Below are 21,673 nucleotides of genomic sequence, written 5' to 3'. Positions count from 1 at the left end.
TGTTTTATTCTGCCTTCAGAAAAAAAATATATTACACAGTCCCAAAGGATAGCATGTTTCTTGCCCCCTGAGAACCCAAACAGACCTCGAGTAATCAGAATCTTCTTGGCTACTGGCTAGGGCCCTGTTTTCATCTCTTAGGTATAGGATCAAGGCCCAGGGACCCCCTCAAACCAAGCATGACTAATAGGAGATAAGAGAGACGTGCCCTCTCCATAGACCCATTTGTATATTCAGCTTCCTTAAGAGGTCTAACCGGACCTTGAGATTGTGCTGAACAGTTGTGACGTGGAAGTGTTGCTTGTTATTTGGGAAATTAAGAGAACTTGTTTGGCATAGGAAGCAGTGGTGTGTATGTGTGTATGGCGGGAGGAGAGGAGGAGAACCGGAGAGAAAGAGAGAGAGACTTGCCATTTGGTCTATGACCTTTTTTTCCAGAAATATTTTCAAATTTCCATTCACATAAACTTAACATTCTCTTCTGGTTCTTTTGGCAAGAATAATACATGAGAATTTGAATAGATAATGGTGTAGGGAACTGAGGGGAGTTTGGGGGAAGTTATTTTATAATTAATGGCAACATCATTCAGATAACTGGTGACCAGATTTATATGGAGGGCTGCCTAGGGCGGCCGGGCAATGTTGTAAGATGTAAGTGGTATCTAAAACAAAGGTGTAAGTACAAGACTCTCATTATTTATCATCTTCACTGGAAAGAGCTAGGAAAAAAATCACAGCTATAACACTAGGCACACAGCTAGAGCTCAGTAAATGTTTGAATAATAAATATTATTAAATTAATAACAAGATTGAAAAAGAAAGTGTTAACCAGATGCAAAAATGCATCTCAAGCTGTTGTTCCTCTGGTTCCCTCTCCCCCAGATTCCTGGTCTTATTCTTATCTGGCCATCTCTCTAGTCACTCTCTCTTGCTGACTCTCCTCACATTTCTCCCTCCACCTGGAATTACTGCCCTCCCCTTCCATGTACAAACACTGCTCTCATCCTCACTATTGTTAACTGGTCTTCTTTCAAATATCTCCTTCAAGTGTCACCTTCCCTGTCTCCAGGTGGAACTGACTGCTCTCTTCCTTTAAGGCACCATCACACCTGTAAGACATACCTCGTGAGGCCCAAAACCTTAATAGACTCTGTCTCTTTTCTACTAGATTATAGTTAATTTATTCATTAATTAATACAACACATTTATTGAGCATCTACTGTGTACCATGCCCTGAGGATATAAAAACAAAAATAAAGCCTATTTCTATGCCTAGTGGATTTACAGTGTGGTAGAGAGATAGATGCATTAAAAATAATAACAAACCAATATAAAAGTGATAAATGAATGCACTGAGAACTCTAGGAGCACCTAGGAGGAACACCTGACCCAAGGGGAAGGAAGACCTTTTGGAGAAAAATTAAGTGGCTTCAGATTAGTTGACTCTGGCTTCTAGGGGTAGGGTGAGGATGGGGTAAAATGGGGTTGGTTGGCATTTTATCTATTAGGCCCTAAAGTGATGGGCATAGTAGCTAAGAGCTGAAAGATTTGCAGAGGCCTACAAAAATGTGTGAGACTGGAAAATAAAAGAAATTGTGGCTATGAAATACAAAGAAAAACTTTAGATTTGAAATTAATAAACATTAAATTGAATGTTTAAGAAAGGTAATATTATTAAACATCATTGTTAAATTTAGTATTTATAAAATGTGAAATTCAAAAACCAGTTCAGGTTTTCCCACTTTATAAACAGTCCAAGTATTTGCAATGATTGCAGGGAAATCATACCAGATCATTCATTAAATGAATTACTCAAGGCCAAATAATCTCAAAAGGAAATTAAGAGTCTTAAAAAATGTATATATAGCTATCTATTTATATTGGTAGATATTGATAAATATAGATATGGATAGAGAACAGATGCTTTTCAATGTGTTGAATTAATGCGGGATGGAGTTTTAAAACCAGTATGCCTAGAGCCCATGGAGGTAAAGAAGAGGGAATGAACAAAAGATATTCTCTTGGGCAAAACACAGCCACAGAGAGTGTCCAGCCCACAATAAAGTGAGAAAAACAGACAACAAATTCACAAAGAAGGGGAAGTAATTAAAAGTGACAGGAGCTGATGACTGATTGATTGATGTCCAATCTCTTTGGATGCATCAATGCGGCAATTCCTTATTTTCTATGCCTCTGGGCTCCTAGCCCCTTATTAGTTACCTCCTCATCATCTAGGACCTGGTTGTTTTTTCTCCACACAGCTTTTTTAGACTCTAGTCCTTGGTTCCAGCTTCCTCCTGAAGCAGTCTTTTAGATATTCCTTGGCTACTTTCTCTGTAATCAGAGGGCTCATCCTGCTGCACTCTGAGACCCAGCACCAGTTCCTAGATTTTTAGGCTGGGGATATTGACAATGACTGAAATAGGAAAAGATCAGTGATGACTCTCAGGCTTCTAGTTTTGGTCACTGGGCAGAAAGTGGTGCCACCAACTGAAAGAGGCATACGGAAGCAGAAGCTGGTTGAGGGAAAATGATGTGATCAGTTTAGGACAAGTTGAATCTGGACAAATGTCCAGCATACAGTTGGATGTATAAGTCTGGAGCTCGAGGGAGAGGTCTGGGTTGGAGATGCATACGAAGAAGTCATCAACAACAAGATAGCAGATTAAACGATAAAGGAAATGAAAGTACCCAGGGAGAGCATGCAGAGGAAGAGGAGTAGGGTACGAAGGGCCTTGAGAACCTCAGCATTGAAGGAGAAAGTGGAGGCAGAGGAGCTCGTGAGAAAGGTGGAGAAGGAGTGGAGCAAACCAGGTGAGAACAGTTCCACAGCCATCAAGGGAGGCAAAGGACATGATCAAAAGTGTCAAGAAAAACAAGGACCCAAAGTATTAATTATACTTAAAAACTAGGAAGAAGTTGGGGATTCTAGTTAAAGCTTCTTAGTAGCATGGCGAAGGTAGAAGACATGGAGATGAAGTAAAGTCCCTAAAGTTCTTTCTTTCATATGTGAGCATCTTGAGCACATATACACGATAATAATGATGGGAAGCCTGAAAATACTTCAGTGAGATTCTTGAAGGTAAACTTCATTAAGGAAGGGCTTTACTTTGCTCGTTGCTGTACCCCCAGCAGCTGGCACAGAGCAGACACTCAACATATATTTGTCAAATGTGTAACTATGTCATTTAGAAACTGCAATTGGATGTAACAGAATGCTGAAAAATAGCGGGTTTCATTTTCCTCCCAAAGTAGAGTCCTGTTGTGGGTCATTCCACAAATTTTCTCAAGAACCCAAATTTTCTCCTTTTCTATCATGCATCTCTAGCATGTGCTTGTCATCTGGTGATCTCCAGATTTCTGCCTTACCTCCCCCAGCACATCAGTGTTCCAGACGAGGGGAAGGGAAAGAGCAGAAGACATTTTTTTAAAAGACCTTTCTCAAATGCCCCACCCTATGACTTCTCCTGATATCTTATTGGTCAAAATTATATCATGTGAACACTCCATATAGGGAGGCTGGGAAATGTAGTTTTTTTTAGCCAGCTATTATCACCTTTAGCAAAGTTGGGTAGACAAACAGCAAGCTCTGCCGCAGTGAGAGTCAAGCCACAACAGAAGCGTAAAGGAAAGAGTCAAGAGCCTATGTGCAGCGATTGTTTTCAAACAGAAGAGACGCTGTAGCTTCTGAGGGTGGGTGTGATATAGCTCAGTTTGTGGGCAAGGGATGGGAATGTGAGGTTGACTGTGACCACCGATGTCAATTTTCTTGATGATGACAAAGATCTGTTCATTTTTGTATCTTTCATGTCTAGCACATAAATTCAGTGCTAGTCGATGTTTATGGAATGTTTTTGATTTATCAGGATGCTTTTAAACAACAGGATGATGAAAATGTAGGTTTGGGGTGTGCTTGTCTCATATTCTTGGAGGGAACCCTCAGTCTTTAGAGAAAGCAAAAACCTCACTTAGGACGGGGTGTTCTACAAGCCCTGCCATATAAGCTAGTGTGATTGGACTAAAAACTGTGGCCAAAATGCTGAGGTCTGTGGAACTGTCAACCAGAGAAGATGTAAAAATAAAGTTTAAAGGTTGGTGCTTCTGGAGAGACACATAAGTAATTGTTAGTCGTGATTACCCTTGGAGAGAAGATGCAGATTACAGGAAGACTTTACTTTATATGTACTTCGTGTAAGTAAGGAGTTATTATTTTTATCTCTTAAAAAGTCTGTTATATGATTCAGAACTACCTAGACAATAATTGTGAATTTTCAGGAAGTTATTAATTTATCACTCCTTTATTGCATCCACTTCTAACAGGACTTCAATATAGGGGAATTTGACTTCAAGATGAAAAGACCAAAATTTATTTGCTCTTTTATTAAAAGGTAACTTAAAAGTAGACTTATCTTGCAGAGCCTTTCTAACTGGACATAGATGAGTCATAGCCTCTAAGGCAAACTTCATTCCATTGCCCAGTGTTATGATTCACAAACGTTTCCTGAGTGACTATAAAAAATACAATGGATAAAAAGTTTGAGTTATACAAAGATAAAAAGACCCCCTGCCTGTGATGGTTCGTTTTGTGTCAACCTAACTGGATAATGGAGTGCCTAGATATTTAGTCAAATGTTAACCTGCGTGTTTCTGTGAGGGTGCTTTTGGCTGAAATTAACATGTAAATGAATAGACTGAGCAAAACAGATTGCCCTCCCTAATGTGAGAGGGCCTGATTCAATCACTTGAAGGCCTGAACAGAAAAAAAGGACTGACCCTCCCCCAAGTAAGAGAAAATTCTTCCTGCCTGATGGCCTTCAAACTGGAATAGTGGCTTTTTTTCTGCCTTCAGACTCAAACTGAAACATTAGCTATTCCTGGGTCTCCGGCCTGCCTCCTCACCCTGCAGATCTTGAGATTTGGCAGCCTCCGTAATTGCATAAGCCAATTCGCCAATTCTTCATAATAACTCTCTCTCTCTCTCTCTCTGTGTGTATATATATATGTGTGTATATATATATGTATATATATATATACACACATATATATATACACACACACACACACACACACACACATATAATATATGGACATATATTATATACAGTAAGTCCTTAACATCGTCTATAGGTTCTGCGACTTTAAGCAAAACAACATATAACAAAACCAATTTTATCATAGGCTCAATGATATGAACAAGAGTTAAATTCCTATTACATCTTTTCAATATTATAACAAAACAATGTTGAACAAAATGTTATTGCTGTATATAATATATAAATATACATAAACCATATATAATATATAAAAAATATACATCCTATTGGAGTTGTTTCTTTGGAAAACCCAAATATACTGCCCTAAATAAACATATCATTTCATGAAGTATCATGTATATAGTTGATATGCTTGTTGCTATAAGTCATTCATTTATTCATCAAATTATATATATACATATATATGTACGTATATATGTGTGTGTGTATATATATATGTGTGTATATGTGTGTGTGTGTGTGTGTGTGTGTGTGTATATAATCTCAGACATGGTTCCTGTCTACATGGAGCATAGCATCTAATAAGAGAAACAGATGATGAGTAAACAATAGCATAATTACCAGTGGTGAAGATTACAAAGAAGGAAAGAAACAGCGTGCCCTAAAAGAATAGACCAGAACAAGGGTGAGCCAAGGAGCATAGAGAAGAGAGTATTGTCTAAATCCACCATGGGGACAACTGGCTTTCACATAAATAGTTATGTTAGGAATGAAGGATGAGAAATTTGTCAAGCAGAGAACGGCAGGGGGAATGGTGTGCAGAGGTAGGAGGCATGAGAAGGAGACTGACATATTGGGGAATGTAGAAAGAAGCCCAGGCTATTGGAGGAAAAGCAAGAGAGAAGGCTAGAGAGGCTTGCTTCCTCCTTTCCTACCTACTCTTCTCAGCCCCACCCTCCTATGGGAAAAAAAAGAAATCAGGAATTAAAGTGCTTTGCCCAGAATACACTGAAGATATTTCCAAGGAGTTTTTAATAAGTTGTGGAAAGACCAATGCCCAGGCCAAGTGTTAAGGTTAAAGAGAGAAGATACAACTCAGTGGTATTGTTTCATTGGTGGCTTTGCTGGTTCTTCCTGTGGAAAATTCTTCTCCCATCTACGGTGTAGCTCTCATGCATAACAAAGATGATCATCTTACAGTTAGAAAACACGCCTGAAATGCTACATTTATTCTTCAGTTTCAGGGTCAGAGAGAATGCGAGGACCCCTGCACCTACATTATGAAAAGGAGGAGCAGGACTCATATCTAGAAACGGGAGGCAAGGCTGGTTAAATCCTAACTCTACCTGCTTCTCTGCTTTGCCACAGCTGGATCCATCCACCCAACATTCAGGAGAACTGCACTGGCAAACAAAAACTGAGGTTGTGGTTTGCGGTCCACAATTACTTGAATGAGAGTTACGTGCTGCGCTCGTTAAAATGCATTTTCCCCTCCAGGTTTACTCAAAATGCACACTTGAGTTTGAAAACCAATGTTTAGTCCTGAAAGACACAGGATCAGTGATTCGATCATTTTGAAACTATGAAAAATGAAGTCATTCATTCAAGACTTGAACTTGGTTTCCGGAAAACAAGATGTCCACAATAGGCCCTGGATCTTAGAGCCAGCAAGTGGACTTCCACCTTCCCCACCACTGTGGAAAATGCATAAACAGTTCTGTGTTGTCCCATGGGCCAGGAGTCCCCAGAAAACTGCTGCCTACTGGACAATCTGCAAGGGAATTTCTCTCTAAAGCAGCCAGCAGCAGCTTTAAAAGAAAGATGATGTAACTGGTTGAATCTCTTACAAAAGAAAGTAGTGTTGAGCAGAGGAAGGAACACAACCTGCATTAAAGGATACAAAGAGAGCAAAGATGTGAACAATGATGAGGAAGCCTGAGAATATATACAAAGCCAGAGGTGAACAGATGGGCACCACCGCAGGCAGCCTTCCTTTACACTCTGTTTTCCTTCCTCCAGGAGTCTTGTTTGGTGTCACTAAACCAGTAATCAGAATCACTGTGGCGTATTTAACGTCACCATGAAACTATTTGTGACTGACTAGCTCAGCAGGGTGACTCGGAATAAGAGCCTTTGATTTTCTCAATCAGATAAAAGAAGTTTGTTTCTGAAAGCAATCTTGCAGAAAAAGTCCTGTTATCAGGAAGAAGGGAGATGTTTTTCAAGCATACAGGAGATCAGATATGTGTGTGTATAACTGCATCTATATTTTTTTTAAATATTTTTTCCTATCAATTACAGCTTCCTACACTCCTAGACAGCAGTTCCCAAGGTATCAATCTGCGATCCTGGGGGAAAATATTATCTGATCTGTCACCAAGAATTCAAGAGGTAAGCGGCCTGATGATAGTTAATTATAATTTCATTTTATCTTTCTACTATTTTACCAAATTTATTATGTTAAACAATTTAATTGTACCTCAAACCTGTTCATGGAGAAAGACATTTAATCTTTCTATCTATCAATTTCAAAGCACCTGTTGATTTCCTAAAGTATCTGTGTTCCCGAGTCAGAGGCACAAAGTAGGGAACCAACCTTCTGATTTCACGTGTAGGAAGAAATGCCACCTTGTCTAGTGTGGCACGGATTGTCACCAGACTGACGACTGAATCTAAGTCTTTCTAGTACAGATGGGATATATTATTATATTTTGCTCTTAAAATTCATGAAAATCTATAACACAATAGTAGTAGCACAATTTATTGAGTGTTTACAGCACTAAGTATCATACATATACAGATTCATTTCATCACAAAAAAATAACGGTTCTTTGTGTTGTTTTGTGAAAGATGTTCATGTTTTAATTAACATCCCGTTGCACAAGACTTTGCCTATATAGAAATTGATTTTCCACTCAATAGATGAGAGGTGTTGGGAACATAATGATGAATAGACAGATATGGTCACTGCCCTTGTGAAACATACAGTCCAGTGAGGTAAAGAGATATAAACAATTACCTTCAAGTGTGATGAGTATTATAAAGGAAGGCAAAAGGTGAAAATAATTTTCCCAAACATTTTCCCCCTTCAGTATTGTCAGCTGATGTGGGCTTAGCCAGCCTGGAAAACTGCATGGTTGGGATTTGCTTTCATAAAACTAAGCTCAACCTAAGCAGAGTGTGAGCAGGAAAAGTTAGGGCAGAATGCTATGCAGGGAAGGTTAGAGAAGCACTCATTGTACTGATGGCCACCTGCTGCAGTGGGAGTCTCTGTTTACCATTCTTCATAAGCATTTAAAAAATTCATGTCAGTATAATAGGTTTGAAGTTTGATTTCCAAAGCATAGTTCTGTGTGGGAGTTCCAGAAGGTTTCTTGCCTGCCTAGATAGTAAGTCTGAGCACTTATGAGCCAGGTTGAAGCAGATGGCCTAGTTTATATTAACTGATACTAGACCATTTGACCCTGGAACAGCCCCTTCATCTCTGAGTGCTTTGATTTAATGAGCAACATAATAATAATCCCTTACAAGACTGTCATAAGACTTACTGTAGTTGAAGCAATTTGAGAGTTCGACTTTATTACTGAAGCCTAGACTGTGATTATAAGCATGACTCACTCTGTAGATTCTACACAGCGCTCGATAGTTTCAGAGAGCAAGTGTTGGCATGCGGACAAAGAGAGGGGATGACAGGTAAACATCACTTATTGCAGTAAAGGAACTCTTTTAGTCTCACCTGACTGAATCCTAATGGTTTTTTAAATTCTAAAGTGCCTTCAAAAATGAGTAATACAGTATGTTGGGGGAATAAAAGCAGCATTGTTTTTATTTATATTTTCCACTAAAGCAAAGCCAGATGGCATTATGGGAGGTGAGACCCTGGCAACTCTGGCAGCCCTCAACTTTAGTTCTCACCATTACAGATCTACCTTCAAAGGATGAGGCCAGTGAGTACCATGAGTGCTCATATGCAGAAGAGATCACCAGCCTCTTCTTAGTTGGGTGTGGAATTTTAAAAGTGTTTTTCCAAAACAACAAAGTGTTTTTCCAAGTATGGAGACTTCATCTGTTCTATATTTGCTTGGATCTTAAAACACACACACACACACACACACAAAGAGAGAAACCACAAACCACAACACATTAAAGGAAAATGGAAGAGTTTATATATGGTAAAATTAAGCTAATAAGAAGATAATTTTCCAAATATAAGAAACTAAATTCTAAACTATTTGGCCAACGAAATTTGCTGTGACCTTACCTTTCTAGGACAGAGGCATTCCTATATCATTTTATTTTTCAGTTTTTTCCAGTGTCCTCATCTTGGTGGAATAACAGAACTCAAGAACAGAGAAATATTCACTACATTTTCCCAAAGCCATATTCCCAAAGAATTTAAGTAAAAGGGACTAGAAGAGAGAAGTGATATTAAAATGCTTTGGGGTTTACTCTTTTACATTCTTTAAGGCTCGTCCTAGTTTCCTCTTTGGTCCTGAGTGGATGGCAGTGGGTTTTATTTCACAGCTGACTTAAAGATTGCTGAGAATATGGATGTATTCTTTTAAATGTGGAAGTCGAACACATATGTGGACATCTCCCCATACTTTGGAGCTTTGGCTTCACAGTGGATTACAACTCTGACTGCCTAAAGTAACCCAAAGCCTTTGCCTTGCCCTAGTTCATCCATCGACCGAGTGTTCAAGACTTGCTGTGGGTGACCAGGCCCCTCATGCAGACTGGCGGTCCAGACACCTTCACACAGCTGGCAGGCATCCTGTCTGATCTCTTATGCGGCTACCCAGAAGGAGGAGGCTCTCGGGTGTTCTCCTTCAACTGGTATGAAGACAATAACTATAAGGCCTTCCTGGGGATTGACTCCATGAGGAAAGATCCTGTCTATTCTTATGACAAAAGAACAAGTAAGTTTCCTGAGTCCTGTATATAAATCGGGCTCTGATGTCAGTTAAGCTGATGGTTTAACACTTTCAGGTGAAACCAGTTCCGGGGTTGACACTCCCTTGGTCCTGTTGAGGGGCCTTGGGCAGAGTCTTCTCCTCTCAGAGGATCTATTCCCCCTCATAGAAAGGGAATGGTTGCATAAAGAGTTCTGGATGTGAGCCATGGAACGAACCGAGACATACTTGGAAAGGGAACATAGAGGACATTTCCCACTGATCTGATTGAACTGGGGTTACGTTATAGAGGAAGAAAAGGAAGATAAATGAGGAGGCAGCCTGGAGTTGCAAGCCAAGCTTAGGTCAGAAGGGCCCTGGCAAGTAAACATGGCTGTGGGATGTTTTTACAAACACAATGCACTGAAAGTCTGTGTGTAGTACTGAATTACATTCCAAGTGCAAGTCTCTGGCTAGTTTTCTTTCTCACCTTTCACTATTTTTTGTTGGGGAGGGGACTCCTGTGGGGTAGAGGAGAGTGGGGTGGGGAAGAAATACAGCTGGGTGGCCCTCTAGTTAAACATTAAAGAGGCAGCAAGGCACACACCAAAAGTCGTTGGGCCCGGAGATGGCCACATACAACCGAAGTTAAGCAGCTAATTGAAGGGAAATCATTGAAACTAAAGCTGAGATTCCAAGGAGAGGCCTCATATGGTCTCTCAGTCCCTTTCATCTCAGAACGCCCTCTGTTCCTTGCTATAATCACAAGCAGGCTTCTCAGCCTCCCTCTTCTAAAGCGGAATAAACCACAGGGCAAGCCCCATCCTTTGTTTCTCTGATGAGGCCCTTATTGAGATGAACTGTGGCATTTTGTTACTAATGATGAGCTTGTTATTGGTGGAGTGTGGCCTATTAATTTAGGTGATTTGTCAAATCCTCCAGCATAGAGTTGAATAAGAGATGTGATTTGAACACACTAATGACCATGTTTAGTTCGAGCAACAGGAGTTTCGATAAAATCTGTCCCTTCTTTTCTGGCAGCGACCTTTTGTAATGCATTGATCCAGAGCCTGGAGTCCAACCCTCTAACCAAAATAGCATGGAGGGCAGCAAAGCCTCTGTTAATGGGAAAAATCCTCTTTACTCCGGATTCCCCAGCAGCACGCAGTATACTGAAAAATGTAAGGTCTGAGCTGGTCTTGCCCCTTCTACCTTGGGCCACCCAGGAGGGGGGCGGGGGAGGAAGGGAGGAAGGGAGAAAGGGAGAGAGGGAGAGAGAGAGCGAGAGAGCTAGCTGCCTGGGTCCTCTCCTTTCCACAGAGGCTACGATGAGGTTCTTTCCCGGCCCCTGAATTATATCCCTAATGGAAGGGTGCACATTCTCTGTATCTTACCTACCTGAAATAGACAAATAGGGAGAAAGGAAGGAATAGCATTTGCTCATAGAGAGTCCAAATCTAGCTTTAATGGGGTTCTGAGACAATAGCATCGTCGATATTACATGTACCTCTGAGATACTATGTAATCAGATTCTGTCAACTGGGGAGGCTGGGAAATAGCAGATTGTTCTGGAAAATATCAGTAGACTAAGAAAACTAAGATGTGTCCTTGAAAAGGCTTTCTACACACTAAGAGTTTGTGACATGAGTAGGAAAGACAACGAAAGGTTCTCTCTCACTTTTGTTCTCTCCGTTCTTTTCTCTGTCTATCACTGTCTGGTTTTAGGCCAACTCAACTTTTGAAGAGCTGGAGCGTGTTAGGAAGTTGGTCAAAGCCTGGGAAGAAGTGGGGCCCCAGATCTGGTACTTCTTTGACAAGAGCACACAGATGACCACGATCCGAGTACGGATGGTGGGGAGAGGGGAGGAGGAGGGCCGAGGAAGTTCCTTTTCCCAGCAAAAGCTTAATCGCTACTGGAGTTAGATCAAAATATAATAAGCAAGGCCCAAAGGCACTAGTTCTAGAAGCTGTCGCCAAGTGGAGTCACTGACTTTGGGTGGGAAATACATTTCTTGAATTCTGGGGGTACTGTAAAAACTGCCACAAGACCGGTGGCTTACTAAAGTTTCTTGCTTTTATCGATTCACTTGAAGAACTCCGATTCAAAGGGGCATTTCCCTAAGGGCCCAGCTCTGTAACCACAAAGATGCTTGAGTGTGTCTCTCTGCACTCATTTCCAGCTGTGCAAAGTCAGTAGACAAGAGTCCTAAAGATGGAATAATTAAAAGAGAACAAAAATATCAATAAGAAAAAGCTTTCTGTATACCATTTTTCCTGCCCCTACCCCCAACATACATGTCTTCCCTTCGTATAGAGACCTGTATATTTGGGGGAAATAGGATGTAAATAGGTATGTCTTATGATAGAAGAAAAAGCACTGGCTTTGTAGGGAGCCTTAGAGTCTCTATCCTTAGTCGTTAAAAATTGCGACGGCCCAAGAACGGGGCCAAAGATTCTGTGGAATACCTAAATGCTGCGACTGTGTTGCTTCTTCCCAAGGACACCCTGGCAAACCCAATAGTAAAAGGCCTTTTGGATAAGCAGTTTGGTGAAGAAGGTATTACTGCCGAAGCTGCGCTGAACTTCCTGTATAAGGGTCCTCGAGAGAGCCAAGCTGACGACATGGCCAACTTCGACTGGAGAGACATATTTAACTTCACTGATCGTGCCCTACGCCTGGCTAATCGATTCCTAGAGGTAAGGGGCAGCAAGCCACTTGAGGGCCACACCCTTGAAGACAGCTCTGTGAGTGGGGAGAGATTTCTTAGCAAGTCAAGTGGTCTTGGGTTTCAGCTCTTATTTTCTGCGATGAAGAAACAAGAATTTCCACAGCTCCCACAACAGAGATGGATCATGTCCTCTGACAGTTTATCCACACCTAAAGCCATTCCCTCTGTACATTTGCTGCCTCCTAACAGCTCCCTGACTCCTCCTTCCTTGCAGACCTGAACAGTCTGTGTCTGCCCTCAACCCTTTCCTGTCTACCATTGCTTCAGTAGCCATCATTAGCCAGTTTCCACCAAACCTCGAGTCTGAGGTCCCACTGCCTACTAGACTTTCCCACCCTCAGATTTTACAGGCACATTAGACTCAATAGACCCCAGAACAACTTGTGTTCTCCCTTCCCATAAAACTTATCTTCCTCTGGCATTTCCTATCCTGATTACTGTCCTCAGCATTTTTCCAAATTCTCAAGCTAGAGATTTCAGGGTCACCCTTAATTGTCTTTCTTCTTCCCCTTCCACACAACAGCTATAATTTATACTTTGTGCCAAGCACTGGGCTAAGTGACTTTATATATATAAATTAATTTTAGATTGTAATAAAAAATTTCTAAAAAGCATTTATTTGGGCAATAGGAGAAGCAGCCTGGGAAACACAGATCAGGTAGCTATCTTAATTGTGCTCCACAGAGGAAAAGGGGAAGCTTCCTTTTATAGAGAAAGTTCCTGCCTGCATTCCCAAATAGATCCTTTTTATGTAAATGAGGTATCCAAATTTGTACTGATTGGCCCAAATCTCTCAGTCCTGATTGTTTGGCATGATGTGTCCTGCTTGGCTGTTATGGAGCAGTTCTGACTGGATGGGGCAGGTCTTAGTCCATTGGCTGAAAGAAGAAACCAGGAACTCTTTGTAATAGTTGAGTGCTGGGCATAGCTGAGGGTTCAGTCCAAGGTTCTTCCTGGCGTGCTCTGTAGAGCACGTAAGAAGCCCCTGTCAGCAAATAGTCACTTGGCGCAGCAGATCAATTCCTTTTCAGGGTTTACATCAAACAGATCTTTCTTCTTGGGTTCCCACATACATTAGCTGATTTATTCCTCACGACAGCTCTTTGAAGTGTGCACTATTATTATTCCCATTTTACAGATGCAGAAGCTGAGGTTTAAAGAAATTAAATAAGATCCAATCCCGGAGCGTTAGACAGGATCAAGATCTGGGTGTGCCTGAATTCAGAGCCTGCCTTCTGACTCCGCTACTGCCTCTGTCCTGTCCAGTCACTGAGGATAATTCTGTACCCTATTCAAAGCCCAAGGTTTTTCCTACACCACCAAGCAATTCTCCAACACCAGCTAGGTATCCTACAATTCAACTCAGTCAGAACTGAGAATTGCTTGTATCACATCCCACAGGTTAAGGACTCAGTCCCATAACACCAATCGCTAATCCAGGTTGTCCAACTGGCTACAGATCAGTGTTTCCATGACCCCCTTAATGGGTTTGATTAATTTGTTAAAGCAGCTAAAGAGACTCAGATAAACAATTTAATTACTACATTACCAGTTTACTATGAAAGGGTATAACTCAGGAACAGCCAAATGGAAGAGATACATACATACGACAAGATATGGAGAAAGAATGCAGTTTCCAAGCCCTTTCTGAAGCCACCGTCCCCACATCTCCATGTGTTCACCAACCCGAAAGCTCCCAGAACCACATAATTTTGGGATTTATAGAGGTTCATTACAGAGGCATGATTGATTAAATAACTGGGCTTTGGTGATTGAACTGAATCTCCAAACCTCTCCCCTCCCAGGAGGGTGGTGTAGGGGAGGGGAGGGGGGACTGAAATTTCCAACCCTCTAATCACCTGGTTCTCCTGGCAACCAGCCCCCATTTTAGGGGACTTTCCAAAAGTCACAATTAACATAACAAAGACACCTTCCTGGTGCTCATCACACAGGAAGTTCTAAGGATTTTATGAGCTTTGTGCCAGAAACAGGGATGAAAGCCAAATATTATTTCTTATTATAAAGCACAGTATCACACTGAGTTTTGTCTACTCTATCTCCCAAATATCTCTCAGCTCTACCTCTTGCTTTCCAGGCTCTCTGAAGCCCAGAGGCCTTGCCTTGTCTTTTGTCCTCCAGCCTCTTCTAACTGCTTTCTCTTAGATTCCAGGGTCCAGTCCTTGTTGGCTCAGGCATTTCTCCACACTGACACCAAAGCTACATTCCAAACACGCATCTGCCGGCATCACTTTCACACTTATAATCTTAGTGACTCGGTCTGCAAGGAATACAAGTTCTTCCAAACCTACCCAGCCCACCTTCCCAGCCACTGCTCACTCACACATCTGGGCTCTACTCTGTCCCTTCCACCACCCTCAGGCATACCTTGACCTCTCTTGATTCCCCACTTAACAAAAAAGAGAATTTATTGGTTGACATAACTTAGAAGTTCAGAGGATCTAGGAACTGAATACTACCATGAGACCCTCCATCTCAACCTTGACACTTGCCTCCACCCTCTTCCATCTCGGCCAGGCCCTCTTCATTTGGTGATGTGTCGGCAACTCACAGCCCTCTGTGGTCATCTTTGTACCAACAATTCCTCAGGAAGTGGGAGTGGCTTTCCCAGTGCATAAGCATGACTCCTAGACAGTTCTCTGATTGACCTGTCTGTCTATTCTACCTGTCCCAAAGTCACTCAGGGGATTGGGTCCTGTAGATGGCAGTCTGGGTCATATACCCACCACAAGGAAAGGAAAACAGAGTTAGTGTCACCTGAATTTCAGGGACTAAGCAGGATTACTGTGAGGTAAGGGAGGATGTTTCCCGCAAAGAAGAAACATAAGGCAGAAAAGCCTGAAATGACTTTTCCTTCCCCATCTGTTGAGCTTCTATTCATTCATTCTTTAAGACTCAGCTCTCAATATCTCTTGTGCTTCCATATAGGTTTAACTATTCACTCTTCTGTGCTTCCCTGGCCCTCTCTTCACACCTCTCTTCGATTCAAACTATCTGTTAACCGTGTCCACCTCTGGCCAAACGGCAAGATTGGAGTTACTCGGGGTCAGAGAGCAGCACATTCTAGTTATTTTCAAATTCTTGACCTCAGACTTCCAGGGAACCTCTCCATCTAAGGGCTTATCACACCTGCCAATGGGCCAGGTCAGGGCCAGGTCTGGGCCTCATGTCATCTGGAATCCTTAGAAGGTAGAAGGTGCTCTGGGCAATAGGATAGTAGATTAAGGTGAAGGCCCCCAAGAGCAAGCCCTCTCCCTCAGACTCCCGGTTTCTGAGGATAGCTAGTGAGAAAAAGCCCGGTTCCATCTGTCACCATAGTGCTCTTAAGAACTCCCTGCTGCCCCTGGTACCACCAGAACTTCCCCAGAGTGTGGGGCCTTCCCCCTAGAACCTATGAAGGGGCGGCACAGGCTCCCTAGGTGTCCTTTCAGGAGGGGCCAGGTGTGGCAGCTGCAGCACCAAAGGTCAAGTCGCTACAAAGTGATCCCCAACTGGTCTGAAGGCAAGAACGACTTTGGGTGCTTTTTACAAAACAGATTTCTAGACACCAAACCAGACTGACTGACTCGGAATTTCCAGGGACAAAGCCTAATTATCTGTATATTTGCATACCTGTTAGGGGGCCTTCGAATCCCCTCGTATAATTTCTCAGTTGACGTTGCCCTCCTCTCACAGTACCTTTACTGGCTAAATCCCTATCCCTGGCCACGCTCATCACCATTCACCGCTGTGGTCATAACACAGGCAGAGCTCTTGAAGGGGGCATGGAGAGGAGAAGGGATCTCTTTTATTCTTACAGAATGGAGTTCAGTGGTTCTCACAATGTTTTTGTGAGATACTATCAGTAATAACGAACATTTCTGGTCTTTTGTTTGACTTGACATTTGCATGGTGACATAAAGGTCTTGTTTTCTTGAAGGATTATTTTTCTGTGTAGCTTGTGCTCAGTGTAGCACCGGGCACCCAACAGATACTTAATATATATTAACTGCTTGAATGGTTAAGAATTCAGTCTCTGGAGCCAGACTTCCTGGGTTCAAATCCCTGTTAGTTGTGCCTCGCTTTTCCCATCTGTAAAATGGGGTATAGTTTTTACTAAATAGGCTTATTATGAGAACTGAGTTAATTCATGCCAACCCCTTGGAACAGTTCCTGGCATACAGTAAGCACTTAATAAATATAAACTTTAAAACAAAATACAAACAAAATATACTGCTTAGGAGGAGGAAAATGGCATTAGTGAAGTCAGGTCCAGCCACTGAGCCACTCCTGATCCTCCTCTAGGGATTACAAAGCTGATTATTACATCCAGCCTCAACTACCACCACTTCCCGAGGGCTTTGCAATCGCATTAGCAGAGTGAAGAGCTCCTGGGCAAAGGCCAGGTGAACTCAGGTCAATGGCCTCCCCCAGGGGTTCCTAAGAGGGGTTTTGACTGTGGCAAAATCTCAGCAGGTGATTATGATGAGGTTTCTGATCTTCCTGCTCTTGGGGGAAGGGAGGAGGAAAGTGCGAGAAGGGAGATGAACTGAAAGGAGAAGGTAGGAAATGTGCAGTGAGGAAGAAGCCAATCATTGCAATTGGTCCTGGATTTTTCTGCTGCTGTTTTTGTGTTTTGGAAAGTCTGGAGGAGCCGTAGGGATCCCCCAGCTCCCACTCTGAGGACTGCTCAGGAGCAAATACAGTGTGAAAACTCCTCCTTGATGGCTATAAGGGTCTCTCCAGGACGGGGCAGCAAGTATGTTCCTTCAGGGACAGTTTATAGCTTGAGTGAGGCTCCCCTTTTTAGTAATACGACTTGTACTATAGAGCGGTGACAACTTGCTGGGCTAGCCTCTGTGCTTACTTCCTTGCCTATTCCAAAATAGAAAAAAAAAAAATTCTTTAAGGAAAATTAAGCAAAAAATAATCTTAAAGTGAAAATTATGTCATTCTAGGTCGATGTGAGCTTGGTTGTGATATCGAACAGTAACAGGAGCTCCGAGAATTAAGATCAAAGACCTTTAAGCCTTTCGTCATTACAGGAAAAGGAGTGATTCAATAGATTTTCTCTTCAACTAGTAGAAGGTCTAGATCCCTTGCTTCTCTGCTTGGGGTGAGGCCTTTCCTTATTAGAATTCTCACTGAGCGGTATGGAGCCTGTCCCATTCCCCAGGAGCCGCCTTGCTGGGTCACTTGTATGCGATGTTAGGCTGCTGCTCGTGGAAATTTCTCACCCGCCCAGTGGAGACAGATGGGCCTGGGTCTCTGCTTCTTATGAGCTGAGTCACCCTAAAAAAGTTACTTTACCTTCTAAGGCTCAATTCTCTCACCGGTAAAATCCAGTTAGTAGCACAACAGACCTTATAGGGTTGTTGCTGACAAAATGAGAGGAGTGTGCAGAGCACCCAGCACACGCATGCCATCTATCAGTTAGGCAAGAGTGTGAATTCTCTGTCTTCAAGTTCCTCATCTGTTGGGTGGAGTGGTGATACCCTCCCATCCAGGTGGCTGTGAAGATGAAATGGGATGAGGCTGGGCACGTAGTAGACATTTGATGCACGGCAGCCCTTATGATGAACCACAGGGATGTCTGCGTCTGAACCACAGACCAAGTAAGGAATGTGCCTTTTTCTCAAATTCCAAACTTTGTGTAAACATTTACCAGGGACTGTGAAGCTACTCTTTATATTAACCTCAGTGAATTGGCTTAGAATCAGGAATGTCAGACCATTCCTGCAGGCCCAGTGAATTGGCTTTTGGCACCATTCTGCCACTTCTGTAGATGATGGTCTAGTAGCTCTGGAACTTTGCTTGTCCTTGGAGCACCTCCTCAGTAAGGGGCTTCTACAACCTCGTTCATCCCATAACCATTCCCTGTCAATCCCCTGATGCCCAGCTCTTAGGAAGGGCAAAATAAAGAAATGAATGAAAGGCAGACCTCCTGTTCAGAAGGTGGGCAGTGGACCAGGGAAAGGGGTGACAGTGATGTTTCGAGAGCCTCACATCTCTAGCATGTGGAGAGATTCATTTCTACAGACCTCCTGACCATCCTCTTCTCCACATCTAAGGAGACTGAGGGCAAGTGAGTCTTCATGTAGGTAAATATCTTAAACTAGTGTGTGTATACTTTTATAGTCATAATTTACATGTCTTATTCACATATAATTTTCTTCTGGAGAAAAGCACAATTAGAAAAATTAATAATTAATTCTTCTGATTATCTTTTAATTAAAACAGATATACATACCCCTCCCCTTCGATTTCTTTGTTTAGGGAAAGTTTAGAGCTGACACTCATAAAACACTCTTTAGAGTTCACATGTATTTTAATTTCATAATATATTTGAATTTCAGGTCTTGAATTTCACATCAGGAAGCTGAATTCTGCCAAACTTTAATACGAAAATACCTCTGATCAAGGCATGAAATTGTACTTTAGCCAGGCACAATTACCTTTCCCTAAGTCTTGAAAGAACATTATTAACTGTTTTTTCCTGTGCTGTCGACACAGTCAGTATATGTGCATAACTCTGTATTATCTACATGGTGATTATCTTGTTGATGAATTATCAGTAGTAGGATTTTTTGGACTACTTTTCCTCTGTACCTTGCATGCTCCTGGCCACATGCCACTACCACCCAGCCAGAGTGTACTCAGGGAGCATATTTTTCAGGCTAGCCTAAGAAAAATAGGATTAGGAAGATAACGCTACTGATCATGTAACGTACTTCAGAGTCAAATGTATAGATATTTGTAGAACATCTGTCTTATCGCTTTCTTCTATTGATTCATTGACTCCAAATGTGTATTGGGAGGCTAAGGACAAGTTGGAGGTGAGGTAGGAAAGGTACACCATGAGAGCAATATTATTACAAGAGTCATGAACTGGATTATAAACAACTCATGGGCAATGATCTTATTTAATACCCCATCAGTTTTTCAGACACTGGGCTGAGAAAGGAGAACACAGGTAGGGGGTGAGCTTGGGTCATGGGTGGAAGGAAGGGAGTTGTACTTGAGCCTGCTATGAGCCAGCCACTACATTGGGCACTTTTGCAGGTCACCTCATGCAACTCTCCTAACTACCTGCCCAGTAGACATGATTGTTATCATTTTATAGAATTAAAAACTGATATGCCTAACATACCACAGCAGATGAGCATGGGTTTCAGAATTCTAATTCAGACCTGCCTGGCTCCAATGAGGATGTTCTTTCTTTTATAATGTGAGGAGTATATTAGTAGGGGCTCAGTAAGAATTGTTTGGATAAATTATATAATGAGTTAGGAGAAGCACCAATTATTTTATAATATTGAGAATAACAGACATTATTCTGATTGGGTCTTTTCTGCTTGAAATAACTTTGTAGGAGAAAACCAAAATGATTTGACCTTATTCAGTCTTTCATATTTGCATGTACTGACTACTTACGTCTGAATAAATGCAATTAATCCCTGACCCCTAGAAACTCACAGCCTACGGGGAGAGATAAGCACACAATGAAATAGCACGATGGTAGTGGTATCTCGAAGGATGGCTAGAACAATAATTCAATCTGATGAAATAGAAACAGGTTGCACAAAATGTCAGATCCTCTAAGGATTGTCAATACTTTCTCCAAATTATCTCTGAAATTCCTCCTTCCTCTCCCTCTGGCCTGTATCATTTCTCCTAGTTGGCCTCCAATCTCTCACGCTTTCCAGCGAGAGACTTCTCAGTGCCTCCAGTGAGATCTTTCTAAAACCCCAGTCCCTTCATGGCCTTCCCGCCCAGCTCCGCAGTGGTCCCTCATTGCTATAATGGTGAAGTCCATCCCAGTCTAGCCCCTTCACGACTCTTCTACGTTATATGGGATGGCATGCAGCTCTGGGCCTCTCACCTGACTAGCTGACCCCTTGCCTCCTTTGCTCCCCTTCAGGACTCAACTCCTATGTTTCAGGCTTTCTATGCCCTATATTCCCTCCATCATAGCCCTTGATAATTATTTGTTCAAACACCTCCCCACCACCATAGACCATAACCCCTTAAGAGTCCAAACTGTATTATTTTTCTTTTGATTTCCCAATTTACCTTAGTGGAGCAGTGGCATAAAGTAGCCATCCATAAATGCCAAATTAAAACTGAGAATATATTTATGCTGGGCCTTAAAGTTTGAATTTGCTTGTTAAGCAAGGCCGAAAGACAATTTCAGGCCGAAGGAAGAGCATTAGCAAAGTGCAAAGTGAATCTGCAAGATAAGTTCAAGTGAAGCAGATAGCCTGGGTAGGGGTGTGGCTGTACGTCAAGGGAGTGGGTGGGCGCGGGGAGGAGCAGCAGTGTCCAGAGATGGGACCTGTGAGTAGCTTCATCCTGTAGGTGATAGGACATCATTTCTAACCCTTACTTATGGGCTCTGTGATTTGGGGCAACGTTGCTGTTCCACTACCTGAAAAATGAAGGTGAAACTAAAGCTGCCGTTCCAGCGGGGTTCACTGGGGTGGGAGAACCAGGTGTTTGCACCAGAATATGCTCTGATAGGTCAGCGCCCAGCTCTGCTGACTATTACCTATTTTGAGAATAGTAACATCGACTTCCCAGAATGATTAATGATTAAACATGAAAGCTCTGAGAGCTGAAGTCTGCAATTTTCAGCCAGGTTATTCTATCTTCTCTTGTACCGAACTAGACAGCAAGCATTACCTGATGGTTTGCCTTAGTGTGAGGCTGTGCTCCAGTTTGGTCTTTTTAATTGTTTCGTTATCGTATTTATTTATTTTAGAAACAGACATTTTTTAACAGCTGTGCATTTCCTGTCCCTTTGTTTCCCAGTCGTGGTGCATTTCCTCACTCTTTGTGATTGAACGTTTCAGATGTCCGTTCCTGGGGCCCAGTGTGTTAGACAAAATTTATTGCACTGCCTTGGGCCTCTATCTCACCATCACAACCAACTCAAACAGCTCAAAGCTATTTTATCCGGTGGCATTTTCCATGTGGTGGGAAATGAATCTTGAGTGTTATAGTCTAGATGTGCCAGGAAATTCATTCTGGGATGTTTGCCCACACCCGCTGGCATTTTTCA

General features: G+C 42.2%; 1 protein-coding gene across 1 annotated transcript in view; it reads left to right on the top strand.

Moving 5' to 3' along the window:
* The window catches only part of ABCA4 (ATP binding cassette subfamily A member 4), a 107,560-nt gene that overhangs the window by 13,449 nt on the left and 72,438 nt on the right, over positions 1–21,673 (top strand). The window contains exons 4-8 of the mRNA XM_039874816.1: positions 7,296–7,385; positions 9,673–9,913; positions 10,928–11,067; positions 11,612–11,728; positions 12,386–12,583. Of these exons, the coding sequence (XP_039730750.1) occupies positions 7,296–7,385; positions 9,673–9,913; positions 10,928–11,067; positions 11,612–11,728; positions 12,386–12,583 (786 nt within the window). The remainder of the gene's footprint in view (positions 1–7,295; positions 7,386–9,672; positions 9,914–10,927; positions 11,068–11,611; positions 11,729–12,385; positions 12,584–21,673) is intronic.

The sequence above is a fragment of the Pteropus medius genome, unplaced genomic scaffold (assembly GCF_902729225.1).
Source record: "Pteropus medius unplaced genomic scaffold, Ma_sr-lr_union100, whole genome shotgun sequence".
Lineage (NCBI taxonomy): Eukaryota > Metazoa > Chordata > Mammalia > Chiroptera > Pteropodidae > Pteropus > Pteropus medius.
Note: the sequence above shows the minus strand (reverse complement) of the source record. Positions and strands in the feature narration are given on the sequence as shown.